General features: G+C 39.1%; 1 protein-coding gene across 1 annotated transcript in view; it reads right to left on the bottom strand.

Annotated features, from left to right (window-relative positions):
• Positions 1-24,474, bottom strand: part of RANBP3 (RAN binding protein 3) — a 45,243-nt gene that overhangs the window by 3,572 nt on the left and 17,197 nt on the right. The window contains exons 3-15 of the mRNA XM_040537292.1: positions 17,850-17,886; positions 17,676-17,762; positions 13,966-14,037; positions 12,674-12,739; positions 11,178-11,270; positions 9,934-10,037; positions 7,770-7,889; positions 6,599-6,702; positions 5,266-5,344; positions 4,254-4,356; positions 3,217-3,341; positions 1,787-1,907; positions 948-1,090 (exon numbers count right to left, since the gene is read on the bottom strand). Of these exons, the coding sequence (XP_040393226.1) occupies positions 948-1,090; positions 1,787-1,907; positions 3,217-3,341; positions 4,254-4,356; positions 5,266-5,344; positions 6,599-6,702; positions 7,770-7,889; positions 9,934-10,037; positions 11,178-11,270; positions 12,674-12,739; positions 13,966-14,037; positions 17,676-17,762; positions 17,850-17,886 (1,254 nt within the window). The remainder of the gene's footprint in view (positions 1-947; positions 1,091-1,786; positions 1,908-3,216; positions 3,342-4,253; positions 4,357-5,265; positions 5,345-6,598; positions 6,703-7,769; positions 7,890-9,933; positions 10,038-11,177; positions 11,271-12,673; positions 12,740-13,965; positions 14,038-17,675; positions 17,763-17,849; positions 17,887-24,474) is intronic.

Raw genomic sequence — 24,474 nt, 5'->3', positions numbered from 1 at the left:
ATTTTAAAAGTTAATACTGAATAACCTGATGACTTGTCAAGTCTAGAGAGAAGTGGTGAGAAAAGTTAACCACTCGTTTCAGTGCTTTTTCTTCATCACTGGGTATTTGGTACCTAATACCAGACTCTGGGATTCCAGATACCCAGTCCTACAAACCTAATGTCACAAGAGAAGCTTTTTGTTGCTGTTCTCTTAATTTCTGGTCCACTTCAATTCTTTAGCAACCCCTTCTGTAAAACCAGTATAAGTCAAAATAATGTGTTCAGACCTCTCAAATCTGTAAGTGTTCTTGGCAGGCATTAGGGAATGACCCCTCTTTCTTGCTGACTGCATTATAATCTCTCAAGTGTTTTAGTAATTCTAATTGGCATTCCTGGTTACCCACTTAGCAAGCATCAAAATCACTTTAACTGTCCTGCTACTGCTTGGTATAGTCTGTATTAAAGGAAAATCAAAGCAAAACATGTTACCCTTAACTAGTAACATACTGTTCTTGACAGATATTTAGTGTTTCACTTTTAGTGAGTGTCTGTGCATCCACCCTCAATGTAGATAGACAACAATAACTTTCCTGTACTACAAACTGCGTAAGAATTTGAAACTTAGGTTTCATTACACAGAAAACTATGAAATTCCTATTTTCCTTTGATAATAGAAAATGATCAGCATTAATCTTATGCTGCAATTATAGCCTGAATAGATGTGAAACAGATTCCACAACTCCATGGTAAATGCTTTGGAAAAATCAGGCTTCCTAGAGCAGCCTTTATGTGGCACTTCTTCAAAACTAGTAAAGATTTTCAGAGAAGAAAAGTCTGTTAAGCCCCGTGGCTTGGGAGGGGGGCAACAGGGTGTGGAGAAGAATGGAAACGTTAGCTCAACTGCAATTTAAGCAAGCACCAATTTCAGTAGAGAGATTGTAAGAAGTGTAAACCAAAACTACTCACTGATATAAGAAAAACTTTAACTCCCTGGTCCTCTGTATCCATGGCGGTGATCCGGATACTCTTCTCACTGGCTTTATCGATCTGCATCTGAGCCCAGAGCTTGGTATTTAAGATTAACCTGAGACTCCCCTGAGTCCTCATCACTAAAGCAAACATACAAGATCCATTAGGTGGAAAAAGGCACAACAGGAACACAAGAATAGCCAAAATGGCTTTTTGTGTGTGTATGCTGTGAGGCTGGAGCAAGGGGAGGAGAAAGGAATTCTTAAGTCTCCTCTACAATGAATAAATATCAAGTGAAAGCCTTTGAAAGAGAAGTCTTGTCATGAGTGTTCAGAAGAAAGTAGGCTATTAAAGATTATAAGACACGTCTAAAGATATTTAGCCCAACGTCTCACATGTTTAATACATCAAAGTTCAGTGGTCAGATCTGAGCTGATAATCTCAGGTTAATGCACCTTCCTGAAGGTCTGAAAAATTGTGCAGTATCCAAAGAGACTTAACCCCCCCCCCCAAGTGCCCAGTCCTTAAGAGCAGAGAGCCCAGATCTGAAGAAGGTTGCCATACATTTCTAGTCAAATATTCTAGTTGGCAAATACAGCTTGCTTTTAGGGGGAATTAAAAAAAAAATGGAATATTTGCTACAATAGGAGAATATAGGCAAATATCCCGTCTTTGGAGGAAATGGTCATAAAATAAAGCAAGAGAAAAGGGCCAAACTTCCTTCTGAGTTGCTGTAGCTAACATGACCTAAAGCAGATGCTATTGTGTGTCATGGAAACATCCTATGAAATTACACAGACTATCATACAGTAACTCTTTTCCCGAGTTCCTCTTACCCAGCCGAGACTGTAATGTTCCATCGTCCGCTGAAGCCATATCATTGAGTCTAAGAAGTCCTCGACCTCTTTCTACCCAAGATTGAGAGTTTTTATCAAATACAAACAGCTTGCACTGAATCTGTAACAGAAAATATCTCTATAGCATAATGGTTGATTTTCAAATTCTGTATTTGAATTTTAAACTGTTTTAGCTGTGTCATCATCCCTTTAGCAATAAGTCTCTCAAAATATGCTAACTGGTATCAGAAGGTTTTATTAATGGAAATTAGATAATCTTAGAGAATATCTATGTTCAAGATCAAACAACAAGAATGATTTTCAGAGTTACTCTTCAAACCTTCACATCCCATGTTCCTCACATGTGTGCATGCACCAGGTGGTATATATATTTGCTTTCCCTCTGTTTCTCTGTCTTCCTCTGACACAGAACACCCAGCTCTGTATACTTAATTTGTGCCATATTAATGTTGTTCTGTCTGTACAAGTCCCATTCAGTATTCCACTGTATTAAGTATCACAGGGAAAAAGAAGAAAAGTTGGGTGAGAGGACTATTAAGCTACAACATAACAGAGGACTGATTTGCATGAGTAAGTATATTACTGCTAAAATTTTCAAGTTGTGGTTTTCCTAAGCAAAACAGGACACTCCCATCTTGCTATTATTATAGATTATATCTTGCTTGGTCTGAGAAAACAAACATTATGATTATTTTGTACAATAATACAACTTCAACTGATATGCATTAGTTACTGAAAAAATACATCTGTTTGGTATCAGAAGAGACCAAAAAGTCATGGCAAAAAACTATCCAATAATAATACCCCACAATGTAATTCGGGTGCCAAGAAACATAAAAGATCAAGAAAAAAAAACAGAGTTACAAAGGGAGGAGGAAAAGAGGTATATACCTTTCAGATTCACAGCAAAACCTTGCTGGTTTCTCTTAAAGACACACTGAAGTTAATAAGTAAATTTAAGGTAATGAGTAACTACAAAGTTAAATAAATCACTGAAATCAGAAGTCTGAGTCATAACAACATCTTTTTAAAATGTCACTAATTCAAGCAAATACCCTCAAAATAAATTCTTGAGTACTGTTTTTTATTGTTTCTGCCAGGCATAATGGCCCATTCTGAGTTTTAAAAAAATATTCAGCAATACAGTAAGTATAATTGTTTTGCGATTAATTCAAGGAAGTATGCTTAAGATTTGTCTGGGTTGTCCAAATGCTGAAATTTATCCGGAAAGAGGAAATTAAGAAACAACAGAGTAAGGATCTGATAATAAATATCCAAAGTCTGCATTCTAACACATGAAAGCACATCAGAGATAAAGAAGATGGCTCAGCTGAAGGAACAGGTGGTACCCTGGACACCCATATTAATCCCCACAAGCTCAAAGCTCCCCTACATTATCAGTCTCTTACCTGTAAAACATTACTTTCGGCTTCCTCCCCAGTAATCACTTCTACCTTGGCTAATAAACACTTCCTTGCTGTTGCTTTAGTATAGGCTGCTGCAGACTCTGCCAGTGACTCTGAAATATTATTCGCTGAACAAAATTTTGAAAGTTTATTTTGAGAACGATTAGCTTATAATTATATAGGATTTCTAAAGTTCTCACAAGTAAACCAGAATTTAGAGAAAAAGTACAGAAGAGGGACAGGTACAGAACATTAGAAACAGGCTTTAAGTTTAAAGCAGAAGTTAAAGCCTGCTCTTTCAAGCCTCGTTTTATAAACACAAGAAGATGCAAAGCACAGAAGAAAGAAGTTATTGAAAATTTCGTTCCCACATAAAATGTTTTTTTATATACAACTACGCAAAACCTTTACTAACTCATATACACCTACATATCTGTAGGTGTTCCAGCAGTACTAATACTGCTACCAGCTAGCTACACTGTTGTGCCTACATATGTATGGCATGATTCATTTTCCAATTTTACATTGGCCCACAAGCAGTTTGCTGGAGAAAACCCACTGCTCCCAAAATTTCCAGAAAATCTTGCACATCTGAAGAGTCACAGAGGTCTAGAATCCAGCAAACAATTTTTGGTTGAAACAACACATTTGGTACACCCACTCAACACAATATACAATCATTGGAAGTGTAACAGAATTGTTAAGAAATGGTTTGCAACATTTCTTCTACACTCTAGAGGTCCAAGTATCTTCTCTGTTAAAACCTGCTTTCATTGCTGAAGACAATCCTAATATTGCAGGAAAAAAACACATGAAAAAGACAGCATAACCTGTATGTGTTTAATAGTAAAGACAGAAGCACAAGAGTATCTACAGCATGCAACACGTAACCCCCCCAAGCCCCAAAAGGCTCTGTCTTTGGTTAGAAGAGACAATAAAGGCAACATTAGATGTTTTTATAAAGTAACAGAATATTGAAAACTTCAGTCATTTAAACAAGGCTTAACTACCATTCCTAAAAAAAATGTTTTCTTTTTCACCTTTCTCTGGTGTGGCTTCCTGAGAAGATGATTCGGACCCAGACTCTGTAGCAGCATTCTCCTTATTACTCTCTGTGCTACCTTCATTTGATTTTGGTGGACTCTATCACAAATAGAAGATGAGGTAAACAGAAGAGAAAGCATACACTAATTTTAGTTTTGCAGAAGACTAGTCATTAATCACTGAGGGAGGCCCCTAGTGTTTATAAACCATGTGGCAAGAGAAGAATCCCACAGATGACATCCTTTCACAGTAAAAGCTGTTTTACTGCCCCAGCCAAGGAATTAAAGGGATCCTGACCTAAAAAAAACACTTCAAATTATTTTGTCCTCAACTGAAACCAAATTTCAACCCTTAATTTGAGGTTATGTCCAAACAAAGCTAACTAATTTCAGCTACAGTTCAACTTGAGACATACTTGCCTGACCACCCTGCTCAATGGTTAGATAATTATGAATGCACGGTATTAAGTGCTTCCCTTTTGCACCATCATAACAATAAAACAGAAGTAGGAAACACTAAGGCACTAGAAATTATACCTGGGGGTTGGTAAACAGTTAAGCACAGGATTTCCTGAGTTGTACCTCAGTACTGAGGTAGTTGTCTTACTGCTGGACTTGAAATCCCATCATTCGGAGCACCATGTAATTGAATTTCTGTCAATGTAGTTACAGTGAAGAAGCCATTGAAAGGAAGCAAGCTGTGCCATATTTAAACTGCTTGGATTTGAGAACCATGTGCACCACAGAGAAGGCATTCTATCTCCTTCCACTGGCAATGCTTGGCAGGGAAATCCTGGAGGGCACTGCAGCAGCACCCAATAGTTCATACAACGAAACCCCCAGATTTCACTCAGTTACCTACATGGGAAACCACTGAAAGGAATCTGTGCTCCAGTGACAAGTATGTTTAAATACTTGTAATACTTGTATATTGCACATTTCCTGAGTGAGAATCCGTAACACAAACTTCACAGAAAATCAGAACACTTCATAAAAAGTGGATACTCACTAGGACACGCTCACTCATGTTCTGTCCAAAAACAAACTTGTTGCTAGATGCATCTGCACTGTTTGTAGAGTTCTCTATACTAGAGGGGAAAAAATGTTTCTGTAAGTCAAGAAAATACCTGTTTATCCTCTACAGATCAAATTCCTCAAAAAGTGAGCAACTATTACTGACTTTAAAAAACTAACTATTGGTTTCCATAGAAACAAAATAAAAAATTAATTTAACTTGGTAACATGAGAGCATGTATCATTTTTACAGAATGAGAATTATCTCAGAATAATGGCGAATGATTTTGTCACTGTAAATATTTTCCCTCTGTATATCTAATTACTTATTAAGCAATGCTGAATGCTAAGCAAGCGCTTACTATTTAATCACATAGCATACTTTTTTAAAAACAGTATTCTACATGCACAGCGAACTCAAACCACTACACATTCTTAGGTCAATTTTCTCAAAAAGTCAGGGAAAGAACTGAAACAATAACAGCTGCAATATCAAAACTGAAGCAACAGTAGCAGGGATGAGCCATGCCTTTTCTTGGACTAGCTGCAGCGTTACAGACTTCCCAAGAAGTCTCACAATCAAGACTCATCCCTGTCATTTTCCTTATAGAAGAGCAACCTCCCACACGTGACATTTTTATTAGAAGATTTTAAACCCCTATTTAGGAAGGGCAACAGTTTTACTACCATTTTACAGACTCAAAAATTGAACAAGTCATTGTTCATCCATCTTCCCTGCATGCATACCTCTCTAAAAGTTAAGTTCCACTCTAATATTCAGGTCCAAGAAGGAATATTCAATGACTGATAATGGAACTGATACACTTCCAGAACAGATACTACATGCCTACCAACAGGCAGGGAACTTCATGCAACTGATCAGCAAATCTGAAGGTTAGAAGTGTTTCAAATGAGCAAGGCAATAAACTAGAGGCTCTGTAACTGCCATTACACTGTAAGATCACCAGGAAAGATGGCCCAAAAACCAAAACTGTTTTGGGACAGCCAATTCCTTAGACCTTCCACAGGTAGGCATGAACAGGAAGACAACGTCCTGGAGACTCTCATGAAATAAAGACATCCAAAGTGCACAGCTGAACTCACGTTACGAATACACCTGTTTTGCAGAAGGAGCTGTTCTGTGTAACCATGATCAGACAGAAATTAAAGACAAAAATAATTCAGAAAAAAATCTGAAGCTTGCTACCTCCTTTCTTCAGAAGCCTGGGTTCCCACTGACCCAGTTATAATCCCAGCATCCGAAAAAGAGCAGAATCACAAATAACTTTGAGCACAAATTAAGGATATAGGATTCTCTGTAGTCTCACCTGGAACTGATGTACTGTAGGAAATAATTTGTTGCAGAAGGTGTGTCTGATGTCGGAATGCCAGCATTCTGCACATCGGCAGTTTCATCGCTTTCATCTCCTAACTACAAAAACAGTATTTATTAAGGCAGCTTTAACTATGAATCACAAAAATTTCAGCTCTTTTCTCCCTCAAGTAAAAGTTGTATCCACAAGCACTTTCTAAAATAAAATAAGATAACCCCATATCTCCGTACTGCACTTTTTCTTTTGTTACACCAGAAAACCTGTACAAACTTGTATTATGAGGGGGTACAAACAATCTAACCCAAATACTTCATGCACAGATTTGAACCCGTGCTGCCCTGTTTTTCTTATTTTTTCTGTGAAACCCTGGTTGCATAGGAGCATCTTAGGAACACATTTCAACTTAATTCTAACCCAAAAAGTGAGAGAAAATATTGTGCTGCACTGATCTGTTAGAGTAGGTCCAGAGGAGGGCCTAGAAGATCATCAGAGGGCTGGAGCACCCCTCCTATGAAAAAAGGCTGAGAGAGCTGGGGATGTTGAGCCTGAAGAAGAAAAGGCTTGGGTGTGACCTTATTGCAGCTTTTCAGTACTTAAATGGGGACTTAGAAAAAAGATGGAGAGCAACTTTTTGCTAGGGCAGACAGTGACTGGACAAGGGGGAATGACTATAAACTAAAAGAGGGGAGATTTACAGTAGTGGTTAGGAGGAAATTCTTCACTCAGAGGGTGGTGAGGCACTGGAACAAGTTGCCCAGAGAGGTTGTGGATGCCAAATCCCTGGAGGTGTTCAAGACCAGGTTGGATGCAGCTCTGGGCAGCCGGCTCTAGTGGTTGGCAACCCTGCCCAGGGCACAGGGGGTGAAACTGGATGGTCTTTAAGGTCCGTTCCAACCCAAGCTGTTCTATGATTCTGTGATTTGTAACAGTAACAGGAGTTTACCAAATAACTGGAAGACCAGTTTTTACTAAGCAGCCAGCTGAACTGTGTACACAGTTTTGGATTTGGCAAGCATGCAAGGAAGTTTTAACCCCATTATATAATGGTTTTGAATAACTTTATAAACAGTGTGCAACACTCATGCCAACAAATAGTCAAGTCCAGTGTTTCTTATCCTCACTTAAATAAATCAACTCCTAGTCAAGATAACAAGCATGTGTTTACCTTAACTCTATCTCTTAAGTTTTGCCCAAATACAAATGCTTGCTGTGCATTTAACTCCGCCTTCTCGCAGCTGTCGTCATCTGAAGTGTTGTTGGACTCTTTTTTCTGACATTCTCCCGCCTAAAGAAAGAAATTGAAAATCTTAGTCTAGATAATTAAAATCATTTTCTTTAAGCAAAAAATGAAGGTTATGATATGGTGAGTCACAGTCATTTACAATGCCAAGCCAAAAAAATCTTCAGAGCTACAAGGCAAATTTTACATTTAAAAAACTGTTGTTGTTCAGAGAATCTTTCTAAAAGAAACACAGAATAGTTAAGGGATCTTTAAACACCATTTCGTTCAAACTGTGCTCAAAGCAGTATCAACTTCAAAGTTATGCTAGGCTGGCTGCCTAGGACATTGTACAGTCGAGTTTAAATACAAGTCTAAGGATGGCAGCTCTAAATTGTGTGGCCTGTTTCAATGTCTGAACGGACTAAATTCAATAATTTTGCCCTACTATCCAACTGGAGTCCCCTTTTCCCATGCTTGCCTTTTTTTTTTTTTTTGATAGGCACTTCCAGGTTTCATTCCATCTCGCTCACACTAGATGCAAGCCCCCAGCTACACATGATATTCGTGATGCAGCCCACCAAGTGGCAAGTAAAAGGGGAATGGTCACTTTTCTTAACCTGTTGGCTACAGTCTTAGGGAAACAGCCCAGCATGTTATTTGTTTTAAAGTATGCACCCCTCATTCACATTCAACGCTGTCTCATAGGACATTAAGGCTCTTGAACTTTTGTAGTGCTAAAGGCCTTCTATCTGTACCTCTGCATTGAACTTTCCACCTGCAGCCTTTCACTGCAGCTGCCAAGACAGGGGCATAGCTGGGCAGGTGCCCTGCTACGGCTATGCTCAGTGTGGCATCAAAAAGCAATCTACTCTCTAATGAATCCACAAAAACGAATCCCCAGACAAAAAAAAACAGTACAAAAATCACCGAACATCTCCTTATGCCCTCAGTCACTGTATCATAAGATACCAGTAGTTAGCTCCACACCTACTGGAAAGAATGGACTAGACACTTTGCACAGAACACAAAAGGATCTATTCCACTGCTTTCCCTTCAAAATACCACATAACTTTTTATGCACTTACATGCCTTTTCCCCTAGCTCAAATTTTTCAGCCCCTCATTACCTCTGCTCTCCTTCCATCATTTCCCGTATGGAATTTACTTGCTGCCTCTGGGGTTTTACTAATTATCACCTCCAATTCTATCAGCTCTGAACTTTTAAGTGTCACTCATTCACTTCAGTTTCTTGTATGCTTTCTATCTTCACATTTCCCAACACCATTCTACATTCAATTGTTAGAAATCAAGGTAGTACCAGTAAAGCTGTCCATGGGTAGGTGATGGCTTTTTGCTAGGCAGTCTGAGAAGGAAGACTGAACACACAGTGTAAACTGCTCAGTGCCCCTTGCTCAAAACCAAAGCTTCTTCAGACTGGAATAGGAGTTCTGTAAATACTTCCTAGACTCTGGCCTGACAGAAGCAGCAGACCTGGCAATGGCTACTGGATGTTAAGACAGCTTTTCTCCCCTCAAAGAAGAAAGTTCCCTGAAATTCTCCCTACGCACAGATTAAGAGATGAACCTGCAGGAGGAAGATGTGTTTCTTCATGCAATCTGATCAGCGGAAAAAGCAGTATTCTATCAGTCCACAGAACCAAGATACCTGAACTACAGGAATTCAATGCCTATGATGGGAACGGCATCACCCATGCAGCAGTAAGATTTTACCATAGGACTAGAAACAAAGTTAGAGGGACAAAAGGAAACAATGAGTAGAAGCAGAATTGAGCAATTTTTTTTTCCATACTTTGTAAGGAAAAAAATACAGACTAAAGCCATCCTAAATTCTCTGTGATATTTCAACTCAGCAAGTCTTTGCTGCTTGATTTAGTTCTTGATTTAGTAAATATAAACACAGTGTACTATTAGAACAGTATAAAACCTATTTACTATTACTCCTCAAGTGGGCTAGCATAGTATGGACAGATAAAGGAGTCATCAGCTTATGAAACTGTGCTCACATTGATGAGCAAATGGACTCCATTCTGAGATACATGTTTTAAATTTTCTCAAATTGAGTGCCCTTTAAATCCTTCTCCAACTCACCTTGTCTTCAGAGTCAGAACTTTTCAATGTTGCATTACTTAGTGATTCTGATGTGGCTGCAGAATCTGGTGGGATATTTACGCCATTGGTCCCACTGCTCAGAACTGCAACAAGAAATAACAAGCTGGCATTGATTCTCTAGCTATTTAGAGAATCCTAAAAGAAGAAGCAGTTTTCTATAGTAAATGACATGCTGTTCTCTCTCTTTTTTTTTTTTTTTAAATATATGAAACATGGCAATGTAAACTACAGGATTCCCACAGTATTTTGCAGGACAATTTTGTGATGTAGAGGCATGAGGACAGCGATTCAGCAACTCTCTGCAGAATGAAAATTCCAAATGCAGAAAACCCAGTAAGGGAAATGTCACATAGTCTGTATAAATATTGCATGGGCTTCAACACACACAACTTCAAGCAACTCCCCTCCAATTTAATACTTTACGGCTCCTCTTTGGGCTGGTCTAGGAACCTACATAATGAACTCCAACAGGAAATTTGTACCCCAATATTTAAGTCCTCTGTAGAATTCAATCTGTGCCAACAGGCACGCCAAGAAGTCAAGCTAGAAACGTTTGGAACAATGTCAAATTCAGCAGTAGCTGAAGTTACTTCTGTTTCATATCAATTAAACTTCCAAACAACAGAAGACAGAAAGGCCAGGAAAGCATAAAAGTTTAGGAGATGTGGAAACCTTGAACAACTTTTTGCTTTAACTTTCATTTTCCAATAACGCCTGTTACTAACTGCTATATTAGATTCCATAATAATACATAAAACAATCAACATGACTAAATTAACAAGGAAAAACCTTACTCAAAGTCTCTGCTTCAGAAAGTTCCCTGGCTTGGAAACACCTGCTAGTGGTTCAGACATTTTACGTCACTCTGCAGGTAGCTGAAGTCTACAACACAGACAGTAGCTTATTATGCCATGGTCAATGTTGTTATCTGAGACTGCCAATTCACACACTTTGAAGTTTTTTATTCCAAAAATCAAGCGTGGATTACAACAAAGTTCAGGGCCTGGCAATATCAGATAGTCATCCACTCAAAAACTGAAGGCTTGATTGTGTCACTTTTTATGTAACACAGATACACTTAACATGTAAGATGTTTCCTTTCAGAAAGGAGAAACCCAGAAAAACAAAGGCAGTTGCTGAGTAAAATCAGACTGCTGCATGAAACAGATTTAGTATTTTTGTTCTTCCTCTGTGGTATTCCAGAAAGAAAAAGCATTATTTACCCATCTGTGAGAAAGCTTTTGGCTGTGGTGCCTGTAATACTGCAGGACGTAGCACACTTCGCTGCTGTTCCTTCGGTTTCTGGCTTGGGAGACCTGCAAGTGGGAAATTTTTTCAAGAGCTATAAAGCTTTGAAGTTGAAAAATTCAGCTTCATATAATCTTCTCCAGAAGTGCTTCCAATAGAACACGTAATGGAACACTAGTCATTTTAAAAGCTTCCACCCCCCTTTTTTCCCATCCCTCATTCCACATTGAAAAAATAAATTAGTCCCACATAGAGAAGACAACCATTTGCTTTCTAGCCATAAAAGACACCTTTGAATATATTCTCTACCTTATCCAGGAAAGCACCCAAGGAGAGGTTATGACATTAACTCAGAAACAAAAGTCAGAAATGTAGGAAGTGAACAGTACATAAGCAATCCTATTTATTCACTGAAGTATTACTCGACTACACATTCCATGTATTTTTTTCTCCTTCTAATGACGTCACTTTTGGATACTGATAATTATTTTTTTCATTATTCCTATGATCAAATATATTGGCAGCACAATAAATTTACATGTTGTTTTATTTAACAACCTTTTGGGTTTGAGTTAACTTGGCCTCTCTGGTTCGCTGTAGAAAGATACAAGGCACTACAATTCTTTGTTTCAGCTCTGATTCAAAAAAGCCAACTGACATAAAACAACCCACTCAAAAAAAAAATCTTAACATCAACTCTAGATGGCTATGGCAATTCCAAAGGATTCAGACGTCTTCACTTAAAAAAAAAAAAACACCACTAAAGTTGAATTCTTGATCCATTAAGATATTGCGATGGAAGCTACCCATACCGACTCACTTCAATATTTTGTATACCTAATATCTTAAGTCCAAACACTCATAGGTCAGCTTCTCATAAGAACATAATTTGATTATTGTTTTTTTATTTTGCTATGCCTCCTGAAAATGAAACCATTTCTATACACACTACATATAATTTCTTCCATTATCAAAACATGTTCTTTCCTTATTATTACAGTTTATAGGAGTTTAATGTCCTTCCCGTACTGGCTAAGTCTACATTAGCAAATATGAAGCTCAAAACAAAACTATACAGCAGAACAGGTGTCATCAAGGACACCACACTTGTGCTCTATTCAAAGGCGAGAGACGGGGAAAGTGAAGGTTAAGAGTCTGAGTGCACATTAACAGCTAGTACCTTTCTCAGCACACTCCTGGTGCATGCCTTTTGTCTCAGTTTGATACTAAAGGAACTGAGTTCATGAAGCCCAGGACTACTTTAAGTGAGCCAAAGCATGCTAAGCAGAGGAAACTGGGAATCCCATTTCAGAAATACATGGCTGATCCAAGCCAAAATTGTAATGTGTCTAAGCAAAGGTTTTGCCACCTGGTTTTGCCAACAACAGGAGTGTGAGAAAACTCCTAAATCGATAAAAATGCTTGAACTACCCTGGTTTCATTCTACTGCTGCAGAAAACATTGAACTTACCTGCACTAGGTGCTTGACCATGAATAAGTATTGGTGGCTTCAGCCGGAATCCACTGCTCTTTTCCTCTAAAAGCAAAACAAAATTACAAGGACATAGATGTAAAATACTATAGATGTAACCTACTTTCAGACAGTCATAACACTGCTCATAATTTCCCCGCTGTAACAACCCACAAGCTTTATCCAATGCAAAGTCCTAATAAGATTTCCAAAGAATGAGATCCCTTCTACCAGAAGTTTAAATAAATTCCCAGTGATCATCACAGCGCACATATACAATCTGTTGCAAGTATTCAAAGATATTTTTCAGGAGAAAGATGAAACAGCGTTTTCACAAGAGAAATGGAGTTCTTTCTGTGTGAGTACTTAACAGAGGCTTTAAGTGAGAATCAAGAAAAAAACGGCAATCATCAATAACTGAGCATGGCAAATGCTAACAAGCACCAACTGCCAATTATCATTAGCTAAGTCAAAGATTAATTGCTTAATATTAATTTATTGTAATTCCATTAGCTATTACCTTATGCTTTCATAGTATGAAGACAAAAAAATCCCATGGTTGTACTTACTAAAGTTAAGGCTTTTAGATATAATACCTAAATTTCAAAAAATAATATTCATAAATCCACAACTATTACAAAATCAGTTCCCCCAAAACTTACAGGATATACAATTATGAAGTGTTTTTTAAGGGCTGTAGCAGCTGTGCTCAGAATAAGATGACTGGCTCAGCACCCTGTCATCTTACTCTGCTTCATTAGTCTCATGCCAGTTAAGCATAACAACATGCTATACAGTGGCACCAATACAACAACCTTGCAGAACAAGCGTGTTCAACAAAATCAGCACTACTGTGAACATAGGGTTTGCAGGTCATGGTTCAACAAGATCATGACCATAGGTTATGGATGATTTGATTGTGATAACACAGAAAACAGTATCTTGGGTCGACAAATGACATTTCCCTTAAGTTTTATCTTGAGGTTAACAGGTGGGAATAGTCCTGTTGCACGCCACCACTCCCAAAGCATTAAAAATTTTCGTATTTGTTATTTTAATTACCTCCAGCAAGCATGAGAACAAGTAAGTAAGAACAAGAGAACAAGAAGTGAGCAAGTGAGAACAACAGTAAGTGAGAACAAGAAATAAGCAATATAAAAGCTGTAAGACCAGAACCACCATTTCCATTCTCCCAGTAAGGGTCTAACTTCCGAAGTGTCAGAATATTTTGGATTGTGATAGACTGTCAACAGTTTGCTGAGACAAAGGAGAAAAAAAATAAGAAATCTCACCTTGTTCTGAGTCAGAATTGCCTGTAGAAGGTTCACAGAAGCTTGATGGCATAAAGACATTGTTCTTTGTTACTGCAGTCAAGGGGAAAAAGAAAAAGAGAAGCTGGGTATGTTGTTCTTAACAATAAACTCCCTTCCAGGCATATCGTGGCTGCAAACTGAACACAGTTTTTCTGATCATTTGTTTTATTTTAGGTTTTTCTGTCTTTCTTAACTAAAACAGTATTGCAAACACAGAAATAAACAGTTCGTTGACAAAAAAACAACAACATAATATTCATTAAAAAAACCAACACTTTAGTTTCTCCTTAAACAGTGAAAAAGTAAACTTCAGTTGTAAAGGGAAGACAAACACAGTATTCCTGGTCTGAATTCTATTTGAACTAGGAATTAATAAAGATAATAGAATATGAAATACAATTAAAAACCACATACAACATTTCAAAAGTTTGAAATTTTTAAGTCCATGGGGCCTGATGGGATTCATCCCAGGGTACTCAGAGAGCTGGCTGATATCATCATGGGACCCCTCTCAAATATTTTTCAATAGTCTTGGGAATCTGGAGAGGTCCCAGTTGACTGGAAGCTGGCAAATATGGTCCCAATTTTCAAGAAGGGCAGGAAAGAAAAATTATAGACCTGTCAGTCTCACTTCAACGCCTGGTAAAATTACGGAGAAGATTATTTGGGGAGTTACTGAAAAACACCTGAAGGACAACACAGTCATTGGTAAATCCAACATGGTTTCACAACATGTTTAACAAACTTAATTTACTTTTATGACAAGATCACCCATCTAGTTGACCAAAGGAAGCCAGCTGATGTAATCTTTCTGGATTTCTGTATAGCGTTCGATACTGTCTCTCACAGTACCCTTCTGGACAAATTGACCAGAATACAGCTAGATATATATAATACATAACTTCTAAACTAACTTCTACTTTTTAACAACCCTTGTCATTTCTCCAACCGGTTTGAGTCCTTACTTAGTGGGCAGTTCAAAGGATCCTGAGAAGAATTTCATGTCAGGTCAGAAATGCACTCAAACATACCAGCTGCAAATAACTGCTCAGACATGTCCATTCAAAGTCATCCACTTCCAATGGTACTTTCTGAGATAATTTGAGATCTTGAAGAAGTAATATCAAACATTGTAGAAGTGGAGCTCAAAGATCTGTTATCACTGCAGAAACTGTCCTATAAAGGAACACATAACCCTAGAAACAGAATCTAAGCTGGTAACCCAAGAGCTGCCTTCCAAAGCTCAACTGTCCCCTTTGCTGGGCCCTCTGCTGAAGGAAACGGAGACCTAGTTACCCGGGATATGGAGAAAGCTGAGGTACTCCACAACTTTTTTTTGCCTCAGTCTTCACTGGCAAGTGTTCGAGCGAAACCACGCAAGTCACGGAATCCAGAGGCAGGGATTCTCTAAGCCAAGATAGAAATTTCAATAAAGCTGCAGGAACTGCACTTTAGACATAAGGTGAGAAGTATGCAAGCTCTTAACGAGCCACTACGTACCAGATGCAGAATTGCCCATCTACAGATAATGTTTTCTGACAAAGGAGTAACATTGTCTCACCAACAGAACCGGAAGTCACCAAACTCGCACCTACTGTGAGATTTGCTCCTAAGCAGAGCTACAAAACAGCAGTTCCAAAGGCTGGGTGGATTGCATTTATAGAAAGAAGTCCCTGGCTATTTAAGGACATGCCTTCACAAGGCAGTGTACCACAAATTTCCATGCTTATGTTTATAGCGGCATATTATTTTTAAACTTGGGACACTTTCCACCATTTCTTAAACTATTTGTAAGGTTGTAAGTCCTTAAAGCACAGGCTTTAAGAACTTCCAATTGCTTATTTGCTAGATCTTCCAATTTTGGTCTTTTTAAAGAGAATCTGAACACTTTACATAAGCTGGTCAATCAGTGCTCCCAGGTAAATCAGTACAAAATTAACACGGCTGAATTTGTGATTGTATCAGGTTTACGTGACAAGATTTTGGTAGTGGGGGGCTGCAGGGGTGGCCTCTGTGTGAAGAGTCCAGAGAGCCCCATGTCAGATAAGGGCCAGTTTCAGCTGGCTCCAGAAGGGACCCACTGCTGGCCAGAGCTGAGCCAGTAAGTGATAATTGGTCTGTGAGAGCAGATTTAAGAAAGGGAAAAAAAAAAACTGCTGCGTAAGAGCAGCTGGGAGAGTGAGGAGTGAGAAATAACCCTGCAGGCACCAAGGTCAGTGAAGGAGGGCAGGAGGTGCTCCATGCATGGAGCAGAAGTTCCCCTGCAGCCTTGTATTTTCAAAAGAGACATGCAAGAGGCAAATTATCACCTGACTAGTCAACACAAGCCAAGAAAGACTCTTCAGTTGACAATACAGGAGAAACCAATATTAGCAGATTACAAAAACGAAGCTGATGGAAATGATAATTCTAAAATTCATTAATATCTTTAGAGATAGAGAGAAAGAGAAATGAGCTTTTAAGCAGTATTCTGAGTAGACATAGGGAAATTATGTTGTTTTCATAGCAAGAGAAGAGTCTGGGGCAGAAAACATACACAGCAAATTCTTGAAGCCAGGCAGAAGAAAACACACTACAGGAATAGAGGTGAGGCTAGCCAAGTGAGAAGTGTTTATCAGAAAACTAGAAATATAAGGTCCAATAAATAAAGAAGCTCCTAAGGGGCTATACATATTCTGTGTTCCTCTAAGAAAATCTGAAGGCAAAAAAAAACCCATTATTTTTGTGCAAAGTGTTCTTCTACTAAGAGTGATGAGAAAGCAGAGAGCAGCAACACTCGCCCCCTGAAACTTACTCAATTAACAGGACTGCACCTTGAAACTGGATAAGCTGTGCACCAGAAAATCTAGATCTTGAGAAGGAATTCTCACCCTGACTAGCGCTGGTGATACGAAATATTCTGTCCATAAAATAACAGCAACTGCATTTAAAATTCCGGTCACCTATTCCTTTAAAAGGCAGCAAAATAATTAGTTCTATACCTTTTAATCACACTTCCTGATGTGCTGTATGGTAGAGGAATTTTTTTTTTATTGTTTGACTGTTTTCCCAACCTACTTTCCCAACTAAGACAGAAATGAAGGATCAAAGTCTCCAAGCACTGAAGTCTCTTAATTAAAACAATCCTTAAACAAAACTAAAAACTTTGTATTGTTTTATGAAGAGAGAAGGCACAAATTTAGAGACAGTTCCTGTACATGAACACAGGTCTCAAACATGACCATTCCAATGTATATGAACTGCAAAAATTTATCCAGGTCCTTTCCAGTGATTTTGTTGTACTAACTACATATACAGTCAGACAGTGGTCAGTATCGCTCGCATACGCCAGGTGTGAATGTTGTTGAAATGCATTGAATTCTCTCAGTTTCAGAAGGAATGGGAGAAAAGGAACAGACTAAAGGATTTCAATTCTTCCATTGAACAGCATAAGATTAAAAGATAAAACTAGAAAGGGTGTGTGTGTATAAATACATGCACATAAGCTTGTCCTATCTCAATTCCTCTGGGCTTGATTCAATTTACTATCACGGACCACAGAAGAAAATCAGAAATCAGAGTACATGGTTGCTGCAGTCTTTCAAACCAAAGCCCAGCAAGCAATAGTAAGACTGACAGCATGATTGTGAAAAAAAAAACAAAAAAAACTCACCTCTCTCACATATTAATATGGTAAAATTAATATTTACCTGACTGAGAAGGAGGGAACTGAGTTAATGATGAAGTTCTCTCACGCTTTACAGGCGGACAGTAGTTCCCATCCTCTCGATCAGATTCTGTAGAAAAAAACAATTAGAGAAAATACATAAAATCCTGGAAAGATGTTTACTAGCGTTTCTTAATCTTATGATCAAATTTCTTACCATCTCCATCTTCTGGACTTGATCCATCTGCTGATCTCTGAAATCAGATGACAGTGATAAAACAAAATCACATACTGAACATTTCAGTCTTTTGGGTACACAGAAATGCTTTAATCCTCAGTTCAGAGACTTTTTCTTTACTGCCAATGATATACACTTAAGGAAAAACATCTTTATTAATTAAATGTATGCATATCAAATTTCCTCCGGACACTATACATAACATTATTTCAAAACATTTCATTTACAAGTAAGATAACTGAAAATTCAAATCCAAGCACTACATCCTTAACAGAGACCATGCAATGATTATTAGTTTTCTCTACACTGAAAATGGTAATTCTCAAATTCCGTTTGATTTAAAAAAACAAAATCATACAAGTTCTAAGCTCATCATGAAGACATCTGTTGTTTGGGAGTTCATTCCGAAGCACTTTTTCTAATTAATGTCACTGACATCAGTTCCTTCAACAAAACACCAGTGTTGGAGGGATGTCTTTCAAAGCACTATTGACCAGCACTATGTGGTTTTCATAGGAATTAGCAACGGATAGTTTCATAGCATCGTCCACAGTACCGGGAAAAAAAAAAAAGGGGGCATCACAGGCTACTGTCTACCACAATATTAAGAAGTCTTTGAACAAAGTTTTCACGTCTTCTCTGAGGATTTCTAAGTCACACCCCTCCTACTCGCCCTGTCAGTTCCCCAGCTAACATCATTTCCCCTGTTCCTGCAAAATGTAACCCCACGAGGGATTCCTTCCACTACAAAAGACACCTGGAGGAGCCTTAGCCTCTCCTTACAAGACCTCTTGACGTACTGCACTTCACCCTAGCCCAGCACTGCTCCTTCGTCCTGCTCCTGCTGCAGCACAAACCCTCGGCAGCTCACAGCTGCTGTCCACCAGCACGGGGAGCAAACGGGCAGACACAGGGATCGGGCAGCACAAACCAGGACTGGTTAGAGCTGCACAGGACTACCAGCTAAACGACAGAGACTGGATATATGAACAGCAGAAATCACAAAATGTTCTGTCTGGTACTATACGTGTTTAGAATCTAGATACGAATGTACTATTGGTGTTTTATCCAATGTTAATAAGTATTTATCCAATGCTAATAAAAAGCACGTTTACTTCAAGGTAAGCAATTCTGTCTATGCAATAAAGTCTAAGGGTTAATGGAAGAACGTCGATATTTCACTAGCACCCCAGTCAAGTACCTTTGAAACCTTCACCATAAAGAATGAAAAGTTACTTACAGTTTTGAAATGCAATTTCCCCATCCCAACACATCTGTCAGCCCAACCTCAATAAAACTGTTTGATAATCCATGCTATACCTACATAATTTGCCAAGTAATCCACATTACTGTGGATCACTGAAATATGATCTTATTAGGCATCTCTGTTGCCAATATACACCAGTGTCCTGAAAGATAAGGCTAAGTGGGAACCCATGGTATCACCTATTTCAGCAATCACTATCTGAAGAAAGAAAAAATTCTGTTTTGTAGAAAGAGCACTGTCAGGTATTCCAGCAATTTGTTTCAATTGTTAGCAAAAATCCTAAAAGCAAGAGGAAACTATTTGGCAACAGAAAGTTGCACTAAATTGCAGATCTATACGTGCAAAAATTCTTTAAAATCAACAAGTCCAGAACTTAAAAAAACTTCTAGAACTGCTAAATAGTACGCTGGCATTGAGAACACCGCAATGATGTATGCAACACTGACCAAAAAACAGTCAAACCTGTACAGAACAAGCTTCAACTTATCACATCGTTGTCGTTTATTAACTGATGCATGACTGTCACTGTATTTAGTATGCAAGGAGCATCAATAGCCAAAACCAAGTCTGTAACCTATGGAGGGCAAAGCAGAGCTGGTATCTACTCTCTCTGAATTATTTCCCTGTTTTTGAGCCCAAGAGTTTCAGGAGATTAAAAGCTGGACAAGAGCCACATGACAAGTGTTACAGTGGTTACTGACATAGCCAGCCCTAGCCAAAGCAGCTGCTGCACAGAACAGAAAAGGCATTCCTTTGTCTCAAATATATTTTTCCTACCTAGACATCTAAATATGTAGATCATTTGGTATGCTACCTCCTATCCTTACCCACTCACACACTATTAAAACTGTCTATTACCGCTTGGAGAAGTAGGGGCAGAGTTTGCTAATAACTCCTACCAGAAAAACAAGCAAACAAACAGCAAACAACAGAGTTAAATCTTTCATAGGCTCAGGAATTTAAAGGCCGTGGAAGAAAAAACATCTTAATCCTCTTAGGCTGGCCTCCATGCACAGACAGGCTGAAGACCCTCATTTGTGTCTGCCTCACTCCTGAAAGTCCCGCATTTAAGATATCCAGGTTTGATTTTCTGCTCTTAAATGAACAAGGATATGCGAATTATTCCAACTGCAGAGTTACCAATGCTGTTGAGAACTGCTTTTAATTTTGTTATATTTAGCTTCCAGCAAAAGACACACCCCATACCTTTTCCTTGCTTTTATTAAAAAAAACTGCAGTAAATATTTACTCCCCATTAGTTTGGCATTCACCAGTCAAGACTCCTCAACCTTGGATAAATCTCCAGTTTTCTCACTATAATGCCTTCACCAGTGACCAATTCACTTACAGTGAAGGACATTCATTGTCCTTCATTGCTGGAAAAAGGCTTTACAGAAAATAAAGCTGGTCTAAAGAAACCTGATTTCCCATAGATCCTACAGAGATGACAATGTGGAATAACCTACAGTGAGAAGTCAAATGCCAGTGGCAGACAGATATTTCCTCTCCTATCCAGCTTTCATGTACCCATAAACTGTATAGAAACTGTATAAAATAAATAAACAACAGGTCATCAAACAAACCCAGACAGTCTGGGTGCCAGAAGGTGCATAACCTACAGATGTTCATACCTTGTCATGACAATCCATTCTGCCCTGGGTTGAAAAGGCCCGTTCTTGGAAATAAGAGTAGCGCAAGGAAAGCGTGCACATAAAGCGCAGGGCATCCTTACAGACAAAATCAGACAGTCCATGCCTGTGAGCGGTAGAATGTGTGGTCACAATGAGGAATGAGACTCACTTGCACCCAGAAACCATGCTTCACCAAATAGAAAGGTTAGGACCAATTTTAAAATTTCTCTGAAAGACTGCGTGGTGGCCGTCATTTAATCATCTAATCTTTCCAGAAGTATTTGCCTGCACCATCAGTAGAAAAATCTTAAGCTGGCATTGCTGATAGCTTTCTATACCTCAAGATACTGAAATTGTGCTTTTTCAAGTACCTAAATTCAAAAATCTGCTTAAGCATCTTTCTTGCTGCTTTTAATATCGGTTAAGTACATTACTGATTGGCATGACAAGCTCCAGGTCACATCCAGTGGGAACGGAGAATTAGCTGCTCGCTTTGTCAGGCTGCAGCATTATTGCTCAGAAGGAACAAAGAATCCTCCTGTAACCTGCTTTGAGGCAAATCCTTCTCATACAGCCACCTTCTCACTCACTTTTCTTTCATCCCATTGGCAGCAGAAGCACTTCGTAGTTTCACGTTTACCCCGTGCCAGTTCCTGTTGAACAGGAGCAAGGAGGGCTTCAGAAGCGGGGCTCAGGGTAGCACTGACTGAGGCAACAACGGGAGCAGGAAGCTCAGAGCTGTGTCCACCAGCTGGGGCTTTGCGACCCGGACAATGGTGGGGGGGGGCTCAACCTCTCCCTGGGGGTCCTCACCTGAATCCAACAAACCTTTTTGTCTTTTTACTCCCGGTCCCCTGCAGGGCAAAGTCCCTTCAATGCAAGGTTGCAACATGATGGAGGAATCACCCTAGTGAGAGGATCTGTTTTAGCATTTAAAGCTCTATCCCCTTCCAATCGTGAGCAGAATCAGCAAGCTTTCAAGGTTATGGGGAGCTCATCAGAAGAGCACAGGTAGCACAGCCTCATCAGCCTGGCTTCCTACTTCAGAAGCAGGCTCCCCAGACCCACCCAGACAGCCACCAAAGAGATGACACCAGTACGACCCAACAGATCACAGATCTGGTCCAATAGCTGTACTGGTGGAGGAGAAGACCCTGCCATTATTCACAAAGCCTTTGAAGAACTGGGGGAAACCCTAACATCCACAGTGGGGAAAATGCTGAAAATATAACCAGAACATTACAAGGAAATGGGGATGGAGGAGACCATCCTTGTCAATGGACCTCGCGAATCTCAGGATGAGCTTACTATCGCCGAGGACCGGGAGGCAACAGGGAATGACTGCAAAGCTGTGGACAGACACTGGGACTGATGATGACTTGGAAGATTCAGTGCCTGTAAGAAGCAAAATAACGCATAGGAAAGGGTACAGAAGTGTTTACATATGAAAAATATATAAATAGCTTGGGATTCTCAGCCATAATGCACAGAATTTGAGGGGAGAAGGAGGAGAAATACTAATCAGGAGTTGTATACAGAATGACAATGTAGTGACTCAGTACAAGAGCTAGAACTAACCAATTAAACTAGGCTATAAGAGGTTCCAAACTCCAACCCCAAAAACCCAAACAAGATGAAAAGCTTAGCATACTGAGCCCCTTGTTGAGGATCATGCAGATGTCTGTAGCTCATATGCTTGGGTTCAGCAAGCAATTGGAAAAATTAAAGGAAAAAAAAAAAAGTGGAGTCCTACTACCAGTTCACATTCACCTCCAGCCATAGATCATAAAATTGTCAACAATGCAGGAAGAGGCAAGAACATTCAAGGCACACTTCTGCTATATTGTTAACAGGGGAAATGACAAATTATTTTGCAAACCATTCATATCAATACAGTTTAGAACATTTCAAAGTTAAACATGCAACAGATTTAAGTAACTTAGTAATTCTTGTAATATTTGGCAAGGCTCAGTAATTGAAAAAGTGAAGCAAGGCAGCCTTCTGGTATAAATCTGATTTCTTTTCTAAGCTAAACTGTAATACGTGCTCCAGGACTCAAAAAAGAGAGAGAGAAATTAAGCAAAACTAGCCATTAATGCCAATTACCACTTACACAGAAAATCAGATGTCGAGGTGAGAGTTTCTTGGCCAGGTCAATTCATAAATGTATTTTTTTAATTAATATATTAAATGGAACAAAACTGCTGCAAGTGTCAGAATTTGCAATTGGATTGTCCAACCGAAACTGTGAGACAGACATTTGTACAGCTGTCTCAAAAAAGCACATTCAAAGGGAACTGCAAACTCCCCAAAATTCATTTTAGACTTCAGTCACACTTGCTATTTAAAGTACTTCCTAATCTCTTCAGAAATTCTGATCTGAGTTCTTGCTCTAAGTTCCTTGGCACTCATAAGGAACAGTTCCTTCTCTTCCTTCTTGCCATAATGTTTTATATCAGCGACAACTTGTGTCTCCTTGAGCCTTCTCTTCTCCAGAGATTCCTTACAAGCACAGCTCTAGGGAGACCTTGGCAGAAACCGGTTCCTGTTTATTAAATACTAAGACCATCTTTGGATTATCAACTAGACTAACGATGCTAGGAAGCCACTTACACCCAACTCACCTTGCTCAGCCAGATGAAACAAAATCTATTTTATTAAAGTAAACAAAAATAACATATCTAGGCCAAATATGTAGAAGTCTACTTGGAGGTTTGGCCTCCTCTGTATTACCGGAAATAAATGAGACACAAAGAAATAGACAGACTAACATGATGCTGGAATATCAAATATAGGCAAGGAAGTAATACCACTAATAAAGACTGGCACAAACCCTCTTAGCCTGTTTTTAACTCACAGTTATGTTCATGTGCTATTTATGGTTCCTTTACTCTTTTTCCCCAGCCTAGCATCCATACTCAGTGGCCCAATGGTACAGCTTCCAGTTTCACAATCTTTACCTGCTTAGAGCCCAGGAGTTGCACAACTCTTGCTGGTATTCTCAAAAGCCTTTGGCATTATCAGCCTCTCAATATCCCTCTAAGCTCTGCCACATACAACTGTCCTAACATATTTGCAATTATTCTTTTAAGTGCAGCAGTGTAGCAATATACTCACAATGAGCCTTTAATTTTAAATATGCTGTTGACTTACAGCATGGTTCAACTAACTCTCTCCAACAAAACCTCTAACTAGCTATCCTGACACTGCCAAGACTGTCTGTAAAACGGTATTGTTGCCTCTCCCTAATAAAAGTTATTTCCTCCACATTTCTTTCTCTGTCACCATCCAAATCATACCAATCATATCCACAGCACGCGGGTGGTGATTTTCTAATCACCCAGTTCCTCAAACCACCAAAACCCAGACATTTCCAAGTCACACTAAAACAAATCAGGACTTCAACCAATCCGTTACTACTTTGCGCACTACCACAACCCTCTCTTTTTTAAGCTTAGACACATGACCTTGCTCTCAGACTACATGGGAATGCCGCCAGCCTAAGTCACCTTTTCGACACCACATCTTCTAATGTTCCACAGCTAAGACCTTGATTAACAACTTAGGGATGAAAATCCTTATTCACTGCACAACTAACGCTCTACCTTTATGACCCAGGTGTCATTTACACCTTAACACTGCATCATTTTGCAGTACCATTCAGGTATGGTACATGATCCGAGCAAACATCATGCAACTTACCTTC

Source organism: Cygnus olor, chromosome 26, assembly GCF_009769625.2.
Source record: "Cygnus olor isolate bCygOlo1 chromosome 26, bCygOlo1.pri.v2, whole genome shotgun sequence".
Classification (NCBI taxonomy): Eukaryota; Metazoa; Chordata; class Aves; order Anseriformes; family Anatidae; genus Cygnus; species Cygnus olor.
Note: the sequence above shows the minus strand (reverse complement) of the source record. Positions and strands in the feature narration are given on the sequence as shown.